Source organism: Cryptotermes secundus, unplaced genomic scaffold (genome assembly GCF_002891405.2).
Source record: "Cryptotermes secundus unplaced genomic scaffold, Csec_1.0 scaffold1269, whole genome shotgun sequence".
In the NCBI taxonomy this organism is placed as follows: Eukaryota; Metazoa; Arthropoda; class Insecta; order Blattodea; family Kalotermitidae; genus Cryptotermes; species Cryptotermes secundus.
Window position 1 is genome coordinate 531,558 of NW_019720738.1, and position 16,927 is coordinate 548,484.

The 16,927-nt window shown below is 39.0% G+C and overlaps 2 protein-coding genes across 2 annotated transcripts in view; one reads left to right on the forward strand and one right to left on the reverse strand.

The window, feature by feature from the left end:
• Positions 1-2,640: 2,640 nt before the first annotated feature.
• LOC111873216 (ras-related protein Rab-2A) lies at positions 2,641-14,073 on the reverse strand. The gene is made up of 6 exons (XM_023867745.2): positions 13,881-14,073; positions 8,892-8,963; positions 6,169-6,236; positions 4,329-4,504; positions 3,436-3,616; positions 2,641-2,774 (listed from the first exon to the last, which is right to left on the reverse strand). Exons 1-6 carry the CDS (start codon positions 13,924-13,926, stop codon positions 2,679-2,681), a joined length of 639 nt encoding a protein of 212 aa, XP_023723513.1. The 5' UTR covers positions 13,927-14,073; the 3' UTR covers positions 2,641-2,678.
• Positions 14,074-16,607: 2,534 nt separating this feature from the next.
• Positions 16,608-16,927, forward strand: part of LOC111873239 — a 6,094-nt gene continuing 5,774 nt past the window's right edge. The window contains exon 1 of the mRNA XM_023867786.1: positions 16,608-16,760. Within this exon, the coding sequence (XP_023723554.1) occupies positions 16,608-16,760 (153 nt within the window). The remainder of the gene's footprint in view (positions 16,761-16,927) is intronic.

The following is a 16,927-nucleotide window of genomic DNA, read 5'->3' on the forward strand; positions in this document are numbered from 1 at the left end:
GGGGTCTGCAGTGGGCCTACTGTACTGGTCCCTGATGACGGACAAGTATGAAGCAACGGTAGAATATTTGGAGAGGAAAAGCTAAGTGCTTGAGCTGTGAGTATTTTAAATGCAGTGCAGTATCTGAATAAACAATTCCTTTGCAAATGGACTCGCCATGGCAGTATGCTGAACTGACCAACATGTTTGCTGAATCTCAACCCTTAATGTATATGGGGTCACGTGAAAGACATGATATGGTGTATGAGCATAATGTGGACACAAAATATGAACTATTTCAGCAAAATTTTCAATGCTGCAGTTCTTCATAAGGTTAGTGCAATGAAAGTGGATGTTAAGTTCAGGCATTTTGAACAATTACTATAAGCTATGTAAACTATACTCCGGTCTAGAAAACCAAGATTAATGGCCGCGCTAACTTCGCCGACGAGCAGCAGTCACTTGGTCAGTATAGTTCATTTGCAGACTACAGGCCACGGAGTCTTTTTTTATGTAAACTATACAATGTAATTCTACCTTTTTCCAGCAACAAAATTAGTCACATGTGACACGAGTCATAGCTCTCAAACCATTGAGAACAGGACCCATGGTGATATATTTTTCACTGAAAATGAACTCCTTAAGTTACAACATAAACTCCCTGGACATCCTCTGACAACCCCGGGACTGAACTTGGTGAGAAGCTTGTGACAAACTGTTCTAGCTAAAGCACAGCCTGACAGTTCCCTAGAAGGATCAAGTAAAACCTTAGCCATGACAGCTAGCCTTCTCGCCAAGAATTGAACTGGAGACTGGTATAAACAGCCATAATGCTGAGATTTAATCTGATTTAAGATATAAAGAAAAGATTATGAGAAATGTGGATGAAATATATAATCACAGTATACGAGATACAGTCCCTTTCGGAAATCCAAGAGAACAGTACAACTCACAAGTCTGATATTACAACAAATTAAATGTACAGAGCAGCTATGTTTTGCAGAAACATTTCAAACTATTGTAATATAATTGCAGCTAAGCTAACAGCTCAGTCAGAGAACCATTCCCAAAACATGGGAATTCACAGTCTTAGGGCTGTCATGCAGATCACTACAACTTTTACTTTTCTTTTTTCTTTTCTTTCGTTCTTTTGTTACTGACACTGTGTTATGGTTGGCTGGTAAATCGACATTAGCATAAACCATTGCACCACAAAACAGAGTAAAAAATGAAAATGCAAGTTTTAACATCTGGACTGTATTCTCAAAGCAAGTGTAGAAAAGCAATTCTTCAAATACACTAGACTCAGTTCAGGTGTGAAGAACCACAATATAATTAAATACTCGTAGGTGACTCTCATTATAAATGGGGCTTGCATTCCGGAAAATCATCATGTATATCAAAAACTATATAAAACAGGAAATGTGCTCAATGCGGAATACAGTGAAGACAGAACAGAAAATGGTGTGCCTGATTCAAAATGGTGCAACGAGTCAGGGAAATGGACAAACAAGACACCAGGAATGTGCAATAGCTCTTATCATGGCCACACAGAGGAAATCGATGTTTCTCATAACATTGAACTAGAACTGTAGATAATCAAAGTGAGTATAATGAGAGTCACCTGTACACAAAACTTAATGGATGTCAATTTCTTGCACTCATTGTAAAAATGTATGGCCACATCTCTATTTTCAGTTAAGTTACAATTTCTTATAATATATCTCTACTACCAACCCATGCAGCCCTCACATATTGTACAGCTTACTGTGCTTGGAGCTTAGAATATGAAGAGAAGACGCGTTATTCGAAGCAAAACCTACTCAGATTTGAATTAATAATATTCATTGCACATTACAACTGCCTTCTGTGGTATCATGTAGCCTGTTACTATTGTTTCGAAGGAACCTACTGTCTCGATCTTGAGTGCAATGGAGTGGATGTGAACGAGGATACATGCATTTCCTTTTCCTACACCTGTACCCTCGTTTTCCCACCCAGCTTATGCTTCTGTCCTGAAGTTGCCGGCAGCTGGTTCCTACTAGACCACAATGCTTCACATTCAGCATAGAGGCTACCTCAGATCTCATGAACCGTATTTGGCTTGTAACTGTTTGGCGCCTATTCTCGATCACTGGCCAGCTTACGCAGCGACACAACAGAGTGGTCCAAAAAGTAATAAGCAGGAAACATTCTGCTTTCAGAATAACAGAACTCTTTACAAACTTCTACTAAATTGAAGAAAGTCGTCTTCTGGGTTTAGGCACCGTGTATTCTTNACTAAATTATTTACAGACTTTCTGGCACTAAGTGCAACATATTCTTTAGAAATTACCAGAATTAAAGAACATTTTTATTATTATGAGAGGTTTCTAAACCTTCCTCACTAAAAGCATACTGAAGACATGCACAAAACCAACAAATCCTAGCATCATTATTTCAGATACCTTCAAAACTATTTAAGATTTAAATATATATGTTTAAATACAAGCATAGCTTCCTAGGATATATGTATATGAGAGTCTATCAAGTGAACGACCAGTTTTTACCTGACAGGACAGTTTAAGATCCAGATCTGATTCACCTTGGCGTAAGGGGGTGGGGCAGGTTAGGGGAAGCAGCAGTCAGAGAACAGTCAGTCACCGAGGCCTCACTCAGAGCCCCGGACAGTAGGAGCAAGGGGCGAGGCGGGCCAGCTCCTAACAGCAGCCTCCTCCTTGCATTGAACCCTGGCTACCTGACGGCAAGTTGGGATTGGTGGGTGAATGCTGGGGACCAATCTTGATACCATTCGCCTGAAAACATTCCAATGTGAAACAGTGAAAAGAAACTCAACACAATCTCTAATTTAACCTTCAACTACTTCGTTAAACAAAATCTCATGAAACAGGTGAATGTAATCAATATTACAAATCATGCACCACAATGTTTAATGGAAGGTTATGTTTCTGGCAGATTCATTACCTTATTCACAAAGGCCTGCCACAGATGTCTATTATGAGCTAACTGAACCCATTTCATGTCCTCCCAGCCGACTTCTTACGTACAGTTTGCCAGATATAATTTAGATGGTTAAATCAAGGCTGGTGAGATGGGGTCAGTATGAAGTTCGCATTGGAGAGAAGGCAAATGCACAAAAGTTTTGATAGGAAAACCTTAAAAAAATCCTGGAAGATCTCGGTGCAGCTGGACGGACACTATTAAATTTGATCTTACATAATTAAAATGCTATCATATGGAGATGATTCATGAGCCTCAGGACAGGGGCCACATGCTGACTGCTGTGAGCACAGTAATGAACCTTCAGCTTCCATATAACACTGGGAATTTCTTGACCAAATAAGCAACTACAAGCTTTTGAACACCACCACTAAAGTTAGTTAAAATTTCTTGACCCATCTACTCATATGTAACACACAATTATGAAGCCAAGTTCAACAAGAAGGTGCAACAAACCTCATTGTTGATATCAAAAACACCCTCCTGAATTTTTTCATAGATCTCTTTCGCTGTGTTGATGAAGGCTTCCTCAACGTTTGCAGCTGTTTTGGCTGAGGTCTCCATGAAGATGAGGCCATGTTCACGAGCAAACGCTTCACCCTCTTCCTTCTTCACTTCCCTCCTCGATTCAAGATCACTGCAAAAAATTAAACATTTCTATGATTTGCATTCAAACAAAAAACAAGGAAGGCTCATTTTTCCCATCCTTCCTACAACAACTTCAACTTCTACCAGATACAATACTGTGAAAACAAGTGTGATCGCATAGTTAAAACAACAACAGGGCAAATATGTAACTCCTGCCACCTGTTGTTCCTACGTACAAACTACTAGCGGAAATTCCAATGTATGTAAAGAGCCATGCCACAACACACAGGACACGATCCTAACGCCCCAATAAATTTATTACGGCTGGCAGTGGTGGAAAGCTTCTAAGAATGAACCAACCTACATGGGAAAATTACTTTAAGCAAGTAATGACAAAGTTAAGGCAAAGTTGTCCCTGTGCTTATCTTATTAAGCACCACACCATGAAGGCACATGCTGGAATGGATTATCTATTCTTAATTAAACAACAGGCCATGTAAGTATATGGAGAAGCAAACAATTCTCTCTCAATCCCAGCACAAGAAGCAAGCAAGCACACAGCTTCAAGCACCAGCCACCCTATTCCCAAGAGAAATAACCCTGAAGCCCATTGGAGAGAAAGCTGGATGAGTCTCAGAGCCAGTCTGGACACCACGATAAAGAGAACTGAACCATATTCATTCTGCCCTTAGCCTTTCACTATACTAACTGAGCTATCCCAGCATGTATGTAATTTATTTCTGGGATAAGGTTATCAGTACCTTTTGTTTCCAATAAGCATAATGACCATGTTAGAATTGGAATGTTGTCGTGCATCTTCCAGCCATGTTGTTAGGTGATTGAATGTCTCTCTCCTCGTGATGTCATACACCAGCAGTGCGCCAGCTGCTCCTCGATAGTATGACCGTGTGATCGATCTGAACGCTTCCTGACCTGCCTGCATAATTATGGGTTTTATTATTTGGAAAAACGTTCACTAATTAAACTGTGGTCTTCTGGGTTGGTGGTGGTTCCCAACGCTTCAGCCAGAGCAGGTGACTTCACGTTCACGGTCATGATGGGAAACGGGCATGTTACACGGATGAGGTGGCAGGAACCAGGCTATGAAGAATATCCACTTAACACCACTATCAGTAACCTGGAGCTATATAGCTGGGACAGCTGAACTTACTGGCGGCTTTCAGAAGTCTGGGAACCACAATCATGGATTGGATTGCACAGGTGTCGAGGTACATGCTTGCCAGGAAACAGGATTTTATATACAGTAAGCCCTCATCACAACACATCTGGATGTAACAGACATCTGGCTGTGTACAGCTGTGAATTTTTAAACATGATTAGGCACATAAGAAGGTGTTGTTAGAAAATTATTTAAAATAAAAAATATCCCAAATATAAAAATCATAATGTATTCACATTGTGTTTTTCTATATTTATTGCATGTATTGGCTACGTACCCTGTGGTGTACTTCCACTCAACTGTGGTGAACATTGGCAATAACATACATCCTGTCCCCTTATTAGTCCATTATAATGAGTGTTTACCATATTTAATTTACTCGTGAAAACGATATTAAGTAATAATTTTTTCATGAGCCACATGCAGCTCTTGAACCACAGTTTGGCTAAGAGGGCTACATGGTAACAAATGAGTGGATAAAACTGAATAATGAATTGAAGACTGTGGATTGAGGCAGTCATGGCCTAATTTCAATGTACTGTACCAGTGCTTTCCTACAACGACTGAGGTACATGATAAGAATGCCAGATGGGACGTTCAGTGTTCCAGTGGAACTGGCCAATCAAAGCCTGGGATGAAAAAGAAGAGATGGGACCGTGGTTGGGCAAATGCAAAGTATTCTAACAATCTAGATCACTGGAATATATACTGCTTATTTGCTGTGGATAAAAAACCCACTGGCAGTCGTGTTCCTACTGAATTTTCCGAAGTAAAATCTCAAAGATATCGAAAACACATGTTTATGGTTTTCACTAACAGATGTAACTCCTATTTCCCTTCTTCCAGTCAATCTTAACTCCCACACACAAATGTTGCACATGAGCCATTAGAATACAGTAAAACCTCACTAATCCAGTTAAAGTTAATCCATATTGAAATATGAAAAATGTTATTCACAGATGAATATATGATTTTAAAAGATACATGGGATTTTGGAGCAAGAGGACTTTCACACTGTGTTGAGGGCAGCTGGAGAGACTGAAGCCACACAAGAAAATATCCAAGACTGGCTTAAACTGGATGGAGGAGATCCCAGACTTCAGCTTCTGACAGAGGACGAAGTTGTTGCAGTGATATTTTTTTACTTATTTCAATCAGCATTACCTATATTATTACATTTTCCATTTATTATTTCTTAAGTTTTTTCTTTGCCTTTTAGGACTATATTTCGCTTCATTAACAAGAAATATCGCTTAATCCAGATCACCTCTCCCCATAATCAATCAGGATTAGCAAGAGTTTACTGTATATATGACTACTGTGAACTCTGGCTTACACACTCACAAACACAACTCATCTCAGGCCGGTCAGCAGCCATACTGCTCAAGTCCAAGAACGGTTCCGGCCCCAGCAATACTTACTGTATCCCAGATCTGTAACTTAATCTGCTTCCCATCGATCGTGATCATGCGAGCTCCAAATTCAACTCCTGAAACAATTCCAACATGTCAAATCCATTTCTAGATGCATACACAAACATTCACTGCTTATAATTATATTCTTCAAGCAACGCCTGATGCTGAAAGCATTACTACACACTATTGGGAGATGAACAAGAAGTTTGGAAATGTAAGTGTACCGTAACACTTCTGGCACACTGACACTGCCGTTTTCAATGCTTAAGTTATTACACGATAGAAAAGGGATGAATGTGAAGTTGTAATGAGAGGAACTAAATTTCCGAAAAGAATACGAGTGATATATAAGTTGGCTCGGCTTCGTCAGTATGGTGAACAGCCTCTGAGCAGGGTAACTATGAAATCAGGGATCAGTCCTCAGAGTGTGAAACACTTCTTCTTCTTACAATATGCAAACATTCATGAAGAAGTTAAGACCAGACTAAATTCGGGGAATTCAGAGCAGAGCTCCTTATTATCTGAAGAAAGCAGTCTTCTGGGATTTGGCACCGTGTATATGTGGTGTTAACCGACGTTTCAGAGGAATGTATCGCCTCCATCTTCACGGTCTCTTCGCTTGCAGATTTCTTACATTTTTTTTACCCTGAAGATGGAGGCGATACGTTCCTCCGAAACGTCGGTTAACACCACATATACACGGTGCCAAATCCCAGAAGACTGCTTTCTTCAGATAATAAGGAGCTCTGCTCTGAATTCCCNTATTATCTGCTGCCCAAAAAATGTAAAGATTAAGATACTGTCACGTATTAGGGTTAGCATGAGGAATAATAATGGGTTCTGAATTTGATGACTGGATTTATTGAACACTCATAAGTTGTAACTACAAATAATTATAACACTCTAAAGATTACTGTAATTATAGCAGACAAAATCTTCTATATCTCCTTTCACTAGTTGTTACTAGGTAACAGATTTCAACAATGGCTAGGCCTTTACAATGTTCCCACTATCCGTTTCATGGCAATGGATTTTAACATGAACTATATCAGTCACACTCCAGTTATCACTGCACTACAGAACATATAAAGTCTTCAAATCACACATTAAGCCTTCACAGGCCGACTTCTAATTCTTCTTCAACATTTCTCTTATAACTTCTGAACTCCCAGTTCCAGCTAGCTATAACAGATCCTCGTTATAATAGTCTCAAACCAGACCCCATAGAAACACCATCCTCTATTACTACAGAGATATGTTACCATGCAACTGCCTAGTAACCAGTCTCGGTGTGTATTGCTATAGCCATGCGTTTAAAGCTCCGTTGCTTGGCGGTGTAATGTGTAGTCCGGTTGCTATGCAATGATCAAAAAAAGGAACATGCATTGCTTGGTAACAGCAGGTAAGCATGTGAACAATATCTGAGCTATTGCTAGGCAACCAATCACAACAACAGAGGGACTGTTGGACCTGTCCCAAGGCTATGCAGTGAGGGCCCCAGACCGGCTAAGGGCTGTTCAGCTGGAAGTGAGCCTGTGAAGAGAAGACTAGCTTTGTGTGAAATGACCACTGGCCTGGGACCCAGTCAGTTGAGCTGTCAGTACACAAGAGTAACTGCAAAAGTGTGGCTGTGAAGAGAAGACTTTATGTGCGATATCCGGAATGTGTAAGTCAGTGAGACTGTTACTGTTCCTGTGTTAAATCTGTTGCCAGGAAACGGCTAGTGGAGACTGTAATAGACTAAGGACACTAGTCTGTGTGTCAGTGACCTGTAAAGTGCAGTTCCAAGTGGTGTGCACAAGAGGCCAATAAATCCAATATCCAATCCAAGCCCCATCTATAGTCACACCCCTGAATCATAATAATTTGAACCCCATACTTTTGCCTGTAGTTCTGTACAAGTGGATCCCTCACAATAACAGGAGATCACAGAGAGAGGGTGTTTGAGAACAGCGTGCTTAGGGGGTTAGTCAAAAGCATACACACTGGCCCTGAGATCAACCCAGGCTCCTGTTCATAACTCTCTGTCACTGGTGCCTAACCTGAGTCAATTTAATCCAGTTCACACCTTGTCCTCCTAATTCTGTAAGATCCATTTTAATATTATCCCCTCATCTGCAACCAGGTCCTCCTTGTGGTGTCTTCCTTTCAGGTTACCCTACCAAAAGTTCTGTATGCATTTCTCTTCCATGGATGATGCATGTCCTGGCCATTTTATCCACCCTGCCTTTATCTTTCTAACAGTAACAGGTGAACAGTACGAAGGATAAGACTCCTCATTATACATTTTCTCCACTCTCCTGTTACTTTCTCCTTTTAGATCCAAAATATTCTTCACAGTTTCCTGTCCTCAAACACTTTCGGTCTCAATCTGTCTTTCCCTTAATGTAACTCCCAACCAACAACCATAAATAATATATTTTTAAGAAGGCAGTCTTCTGGGATTTGGCACCGTGTATAAGTGGTGTTAACCGACGTTTCGGAGGAACGTATCGCCTCCATCTTCAGGGTAGAAGAAAAAGTATAAGAAATCTGCAAGCGACAAGACCATGAGAACGGTCTGCCAAATCCCAGAAGACTGCCTTCTTCATAGTCACTGCCGTGAAAGCCTCAAATCTTACAATATAATTTTAATTCATTTCTTATTTCTGCAGCAGCTCCTAATTCTTGGAAGTGACACCCACACCCGCCCTCCCCAGAACACATGTCGGAGTCTCCAGAGTACCTACCTATAGTCAAATCATGAACAGGCTGAAATCGCTTATCTGTAAATTGGAGCAGCAGGCAAGACTTTCCCACACCTGTAAAAAATATATATATGTTAATCAGTCGGCTTATTACTATTATTAAGATTCCCACTTCATAGCAAATAGCATACCTGGTCATGTGGCTAGAATCCTGCATGACATAACTTCCATAGCAAGATCTGCTACTGTATTTCAACAAGGATACGCTCTGAATATAAAACAGGAATGATGAACCAACATTCAACAGTCTGTGGCTTATGTGATGCTGCTGTCAGTACCTAGGACTATACAGCATCAAATGGCAGGGCGATTAAATAACTGGAAAGGATGCAGTCACAGCCTAATTCAAGCTTCTCCTGATCTGCTTATAAAGGCTGAAGCAGCCACCTTCTGAACACAAGCCAGATGTAACTTTACACAAGAAATGGAATAAGATAAAAAAAAAAGGTCATGGAAGCTACACAAATCCACTAATGGCAAGACCAATTTGCACCAGTGGTGATGACAACACAATCACACATCCCTGAACTCATCAATAACACTACATTTAACTATGTTAAATATAAATTTTGCATTATATTCATAATTGAAGCCATGTTAGGTGGGTCCGTCACCATGGCATGGCACATCCTCAGGTTGCGGATGGTGGAGAAGACCTCCAGTTTTGGAGGGAAGCTGTGAATATATTGAATAAGCAGTTGCGGACAGCTGACAAGGGGTGGCCCTCCAGCTTGGGGGTTGGGCGTGGGGCTAACAACTCCTCGCCATAAAAAATCATTGTTACGAAAATGAGCACTAAGCCTCAGACCTGGACCGATTCCTTGGATAAACGACCTAAGCTAATGAAAATGGATGAGATTTGGCACTTGGAATGTATGAAGTTTGTATAGGGCAGGTTCGCTCAGGGCAGTGGCAGAAGAAATCTTAAAATATAAGTTAGATTTAGCGGGAGTATAGGAGGTCAGATGGGACAGAGGTTGCATTGCACCAGCAGGAAACTATACATTTTTCTATGGAAAGGGGAATGAAAATCATGATTTACGTACAGGTTTTTTCATACATAAGAGAATCGTATCAGCAGTTAAGAGGTTAGAATTCATTAGTGATAGGATATCACATATAATACTAAAAGGTTGCTGGTATGATATCATTGTTATGAATGTTCACACCCCAACAGATGATAAAATTGATGACATAAAGGACAGATTCTATGAAGGACAAGAACATGTATTTGATAAATTCCCGAAGTACCCTATGAAAATTTTGTTAGATTTCAATGCCAAAGTAGGGAGGGAAACATTTCCAAATCAACAATTGTGAATGAAAGTTTGCATGAAATTAGTAATGATAATGGAGTTAGAGTAGTAAACTTTGCCACACCAAAAAATCTTACTGGCAAAAATACAATGTTCCCGCATCGTAACATCCATAAATTTACTTGGATATCTCCTGATGGGAAGATACACAGTCAGATAGGCCATACTTTGATAGATAGGAGATGGCACTGAAGCGTACTTATGTCCATTCAGGGCAGCAGATTGTGATACTGACCACTACCTGGTGGTGGCAAAGGTTAGGGAAAGACTGGCAAACAAACAACACACAGAGTTCATATGGAGAGGCTCAATCTCAAGAAATTAAATGAGGTAGAGGGTAAAGAGCAGTATCGTGTTGAAATCTCAAATAGGTTTGCGGCTTTGGAAAACTTGGACACTGAGGTGGATGTTAATAAAACTTGGGAAACTATCAGAGAGAATATAAAAATGTCTGCCAAAGAGAGTCTAGGTTATTATGAACCGAAGAAGCATAAGCCATGGTTCGACGAAGGATGCTCAAAATTAGTAGATTAAAGAAAGCAGGCCAAATTGCAATGGTTACAGGATCCAAGTGAGTTAAATGGGGATAATCTGAACAATATAAGACGTGAAACCAGCAGGCATTTCAGGAACAAAAAGAGGGAATATCTGAAAGACAAAATTGATGAGCTTGCGATGAACCGTAAGAACATTAGAGACCTGTATAGAGGAATAAATGACTTTAAGAGAGGTTACCAGCCTAGCGGTAACTTAGTGAAGGATGAGAATGGTGATTGCTTGCAGATTCCCACAACATTTTGAATAGCAACATGAACATAGGGTCAGTGATGTTAGTCAGACAGAAATCGATACAGCTGAGCTGTTAATACCTGATCCTAGCCCTTTTGAGGTTGAAAGTGCTATTGCAAAATTGAAACAGTATAAATCGCCAGGTAGTGAACAAATTCTGGCAGAACTTATTCAAGCAAGAGGCAAAATATTACGTTCTAATCAGCTATGGTGAACACTACCAAAAAGAACAGTGTCTCAAGCAATTTGACAGCATTGTTCATAATAAGAATAATCACCCCTCCAATAAAATCGTGCATGATCATAAAAAACCCAAATTAACAATTTTCCATCAAAACATACGAGGAATTACTAACAAAGTTGATGAATTTCTAATTTCTTTATCCTCTAATGCGCCACAAATCATCTGCTTATCTAAACATCACCTGAGAATTGATGAAATAGGTAAATTAAACTTCAGTCAGTATATGGTAGGTACTTCCCTTTGCAGACAAACATATAGCCATGGAGGAGTGTGTGTTAAGGCTCATAAGAATATTCAGTTTACTGCTATTAATCTTGACCAAATTAATGAAGAAAAGGACCTTGAAATTTTTGCTTTAAAGTTACATTTTATGTCAAACCACTTTATTATCATCTGTATGTATAGACCCCCTACCGGCAACTTCTCTTACTTCTTAAACCAACTGGAATTAATTCTTAACAAAGTGCATAAAATATCAAATGAATTATTTTTATGTGGTGATTTTAACATAAATTATTTTAACGATAATAATAGGAAAGATCTTTTAAACTCACTTTTAGCTTCTTTTAATCTTTTTAGTACAATTAATTTTCCTACAACAATTTTTAATAATTCCTGCACCTTAATAGATAATATTTATATTAATACCAATTTGCACAAATTTTCTGTACATCCTCTTACTAATGGTCTGTCTGACCATGATGCTCAGGTCATCACCTTAAATAATATTCCTATCCCTACACATGCATATTACTTTAGGCGAGATATCAATAACTACTCAATAGGTCAATTTACATTTTTGTTAAGCTATGAAAATTGGGAAGATGTTTTTTTTTCTGAAACTACTGTGAATATGGCTTTTAATAATTTTTTGAACACATTTCTTAGGATTTTCTATGCATGCTTTCCTGTGGTAAAATCCTATATTTGTATAAACTAAAACCATGGCTAACTTCCGATATTAGAACATCATGCGCTAGTAAAAGGAAACTTTATCTAGCTTACAGAAACAGCAATGATCCTAATATCAAAGAACACTTTAAGAAATACTGTCGAATCTTAGCCAGGGTTATTATGACTGCAAAAAAATACTATTATAATAAACTTTTATTAAAATCTAACAAAAAAACTAGAACTACTTGGAATATGGTAAAAACCATTACTAATAATAAAGGGCCTAATGAGAATGTAACTACAACAAACTTCAAAAACAATTATCTGGTAACTCCGTAGCCATAGCAAATGTGTTTAACGATTACTTCTCATCTGTAGCTGAAAAATTACTTATCAAAAACTCCTCGGAGAAAGCCTCTGTTAATAATAAAGATTCTTTATCTTATTTACATCAAAATTTTTATCATTCGTTTCCATCTATGAAACTTTGTAATACGAATACCCATGAAATTGAAAAAATAATATTTTCACTAAAACCTAAGAACTCTCGTGGATATGATGAGATATCATTAAGAATTCTGAAATTTACTGCTCCGTATGTCTTATCACCCTTAACATATTTAACAAGATCCTACAAACAGGTATATTTCCTTATTTCCTGACAGACTGAAATTCTCAGAAGTTAAGCCGTTATACAAGAAGGGTGATAAATCAGAATTTACGAATTACAGGCCTATCTCACTCCTCCCAACTTTTTCCAAAATTATCGAAAAAATCATTTATAAAAGATTAGACTTCCATATAAACAAGCACAATATATTGGTCAGTGAACAATTTGGATTTCGAGAAAAATCATCTACCTTCTACAAATCTATCAATAGTTCAAAAAGACGTGCTTTTCTCGGGTAGCAAGATTTATAACCACTTACCCTGAAACATTAAATTGCTATCCAAAGATATTAAAGAATTCAATTTTTATTAAAAAGCTACCTCATTGAACATGTTTTTTTATAGTATTGATGAATATTATAAATCACCTTCTCAATGAACACTTTGTCTTGATCGTCTCTCCTACGGATAATATAATTACACAGCTTATGTAACTACTACAACTGCATCAGTGTTTGTATTCTTGTCAAAGTCAAAGTCACATTGCGACTGACGGTTAGTCAGTCTGTCTGTCTTGGTGTCGAGCCCCACTAATTTATAGCGGTTCTTAGTGTTTTCATTTGTCATTGTATGGGTTAGGAATGTATATTTTATTATCTTATGTTCAAACATGGTTATGAATGTATATTTTATTATTTTATGTTTAAACATGACAGATTCTATATCCAATAGGTTGGTTTGACCTTATATGGATTGAGAGAATGAAATAAATAAAGTAAAGTATGACATACATGGCTGAGTATTGTACATTTCGTTTAACAAACACAACATTTTAAATGAACTGTAATACCTCGACCCGCGATTCAACCTACAGACCAAGAAAGAAAACTTCGGAGAATGGAGGGTAATATACGATAGAAATTAATGTCAGTTTCAATCGCCTAAAACACAATATATGATATTTAACGTTATTTTCGACTCTCGTAAAGAACGTTCTTTGTTCACATACTCAGTGTACCAAAATTACTCATCATTTCTGCTGACAAACGTCGATGAGTATAACAGCCTACCGTCAATCACCATGTCCTAACTATAATCATGTACATAACACAGTCTCACCTGTATCACCTATAATGATGTATTTAAATAAATAGGCGTAAGACATTTTTAATAAATTATGTATTTACAATGTCTAAACTTCCAATATTTAACGATAACCAGACAATTCTACTGCTCTTGCGCCAAGGACTAAATACGCAACTACCAACAAACACTTCGACCACTGCCCATAATACAACTACTCTAAACAAATGAAGCCTCTGAGCCTTAGGGCGCATGAGCCTCTGTAAACTGCTACAGGTCAGTAAACATACATTGGGCGTATATGCGATAGGAAACTAGTGAACGTAGAGAACATTGTCCCAGATGTCAGGACTCCCAGGCCTGCGGGGGAGGTATTTGACCCCACCTCCACATTGTGCGCAAAATTGCATTTACACTATTGGAAAACTGAATTGGGTCTACTTGTTAAACAGTATCGGAAGAAAGTCGGGTACATTTGGGCGACTTATGATTCGCTGTTACAAACTAGTAAGGCTGAAGGCACACCAAGGAAACTGGCAACCGCAATTTCCGAGAATTGTTATCGGCAATGCAGTTTCCTTAGTTTGCACTGCTCCATTCAGTAACATGTGTTCAACTCTGGCTGATAAAAATTCTCGAAAATTGCGGTTGCGTTACGGTTGCCAGTTTCCTTGGTGTGCCCTCCCCCTAATGCTGATCCCTGAAGTAGGATAGCTCAGTCAATATAGCAACGAGGCTATGGGTTGGACGATTGAGCAGTCCGGCTTCGAATCCCAGTAAGGACAGAGATTTCTGTCTATTCCGCATCGTCCAGACTGGTTCTCTACCTCTAACCTCTAATGATCCAGTGTGGGCCTATGGGGGAACAGTTGTCAATCGCATCTAGAGGTGAGGTTATTTATCCATGAAACTACTTCAACCACCCCAATATGTCACCATAGCGTCATGCTCGGCCATACATATGGACAACAAGATTACATATTTTTTAAGTAACTGAAAACGAATGGCAGTTTTGCACTGCTGGTGTAGGCACTGACGGTCAATTGCGGTGCCTCAGGTTCAATTCCCGGCGATTTCATGTGTCATCTGTGGGAGATAAGGGCAGGTCCATTCATCTGTGCCCCAGCACTTTGCTGGTTTCAGAATTGTAGAAGTAAACATATTCTGACATGCTGTTAGATGGATTACTGGTGTTGCTCTTTATTTAACGACACTCTCATTAACTTTCACTGTTGTGTGTCAAATGATTGAATTGGAAATGTATGTGGAAGGGAGTAGGCATAACTTTTTCAAAGGCACTATCCTGAAAACTGTCCTGGAGGGACCTCAGTCAAGATAGGTGTCCATCAGAGATTCGAACTGAGTATCTCCAAAGTACAACTCTAGACCAACCTGTTCTCTTTGTCTCAATTTTTGTGTCTTATGCACTCTCTTTCCTGCCATGCAACAGTTGCTTTTTCGTTTTCTGATGGGTGAGACAGGTGGGGTAGTGGAAATATAGCTGAAGTACATAGAGATGAGGGGTTGACTTTATCCCCCAGGAAAGAGTCCCTGATATACATTGAATAGGAGGCTGACTGAGTCCCAGAGCTGGCCTGGCCTTTTAGGAAATTAAATCTCACTTGTTCCTGAATAAGACAGGCTTCACATTCGACCATCTGCTCTGCACGCATAGTATCATTCCATCATTAGCGCAGTATTGTCTCAATACTAACAGCACTGAATAACCGTCTGAGAACAAAAAGAACTGGTGGAAATTTGATATGGCAGTTCTTATGATGGCAGCTTACCATTCTGATTTTTAGCCATATTGACAGACTACAAAGCCTGCTTTACATTATGCTATGAAAGGACAATTCTTTGAACTCCATAAACCATTTCCAAAATTATGTTATAATTTAATTTAATATTCTGCCTTATTATGTTGTTGAAATGAATTCTGCTTGTTTCACCTAATATATTTTGTGTGTTTGCTGAAATGCTGTGTATAAACTGGCCTCAAGCAAGTTTAATCAGCTTCCAAGAATGCTATTAGGATGCTGCTTTGTGGAGCATGCATCACAGTGGAGTTACTTGATGCACACTGCAACAGTTACAAACTGCACTCAGGGAAAGAATTTTACTTCAATATAAGTCCTGCACTAGTTTTTAGGTCTCACTAAAGGCTGAAATTACTGTATTTTCAAAGGTGAAGTGTTCAAAGTAGTTCAGAATCAGGTTTCAAGATAATTTAAGTGCAACTAATGATGAATTTTGAAGAATAATGTATATACAAGGGTATGAGATTTGAGATTCACATGGCAATGAATATTAAAGACTGGTATTCTGGGATGCAGCTTTAATACCATGTTGTCAGTATCTCCACTATATAGCATCAAAGGGCAGGATGATTAATCAATAATGAGCTGGAAAGGATTTGGAAGGAAATGGCCATAACCAAATCAAGGTACTATCCCCAAATTTGCCTTCAGGAACTGAGCAATACCATGAAAAACTTCAATCAGGACTGCCACTGACTTCACTGTCTGAACCAAGTACCTCCTGAATACAAGTCTACAGCAATTCCATTACACCAACCAGTTTGTTTATTGGGCTGTGACTCCATGTAGTCTGGTAGACAGGTACCCTCCAACCTACGAACCTACATGGTGCCAGACCCTAGAAGACTCTAATCTCATGCTGTTTTGCCGCATAAAAGGGCTGATTTCTTGCTCCTTGAAACAAATGAGATCTAAATTCATGTAAGACACCAAGGACACCAACATGACTGCCAACAAGGGTTGCATTCCACGCATCTGCAACTGCCTTGGAAAAAATCAAAACTGCAATAATGATGAAAGCGGGGGCACACCTAATATTAACATTAAAAATTCTTTTGGAGACTGTTTTAATATAGAGTCAAAGTACTCTACAGTTGTAAGTTTTGAGGTTTTCACGGCGATGACAATGAAGAAAGTTGTCTTCTGGGTTTAGGCACCGTGTATTCTTCGTTTTGGCCGACGTTTCGGAGGAACGTAGCGCCTCCATCTTCAGAGCAGTTGAATAGCTGCGGAGAGCAGTAGCTGTGGTGATAGGATGTGGAA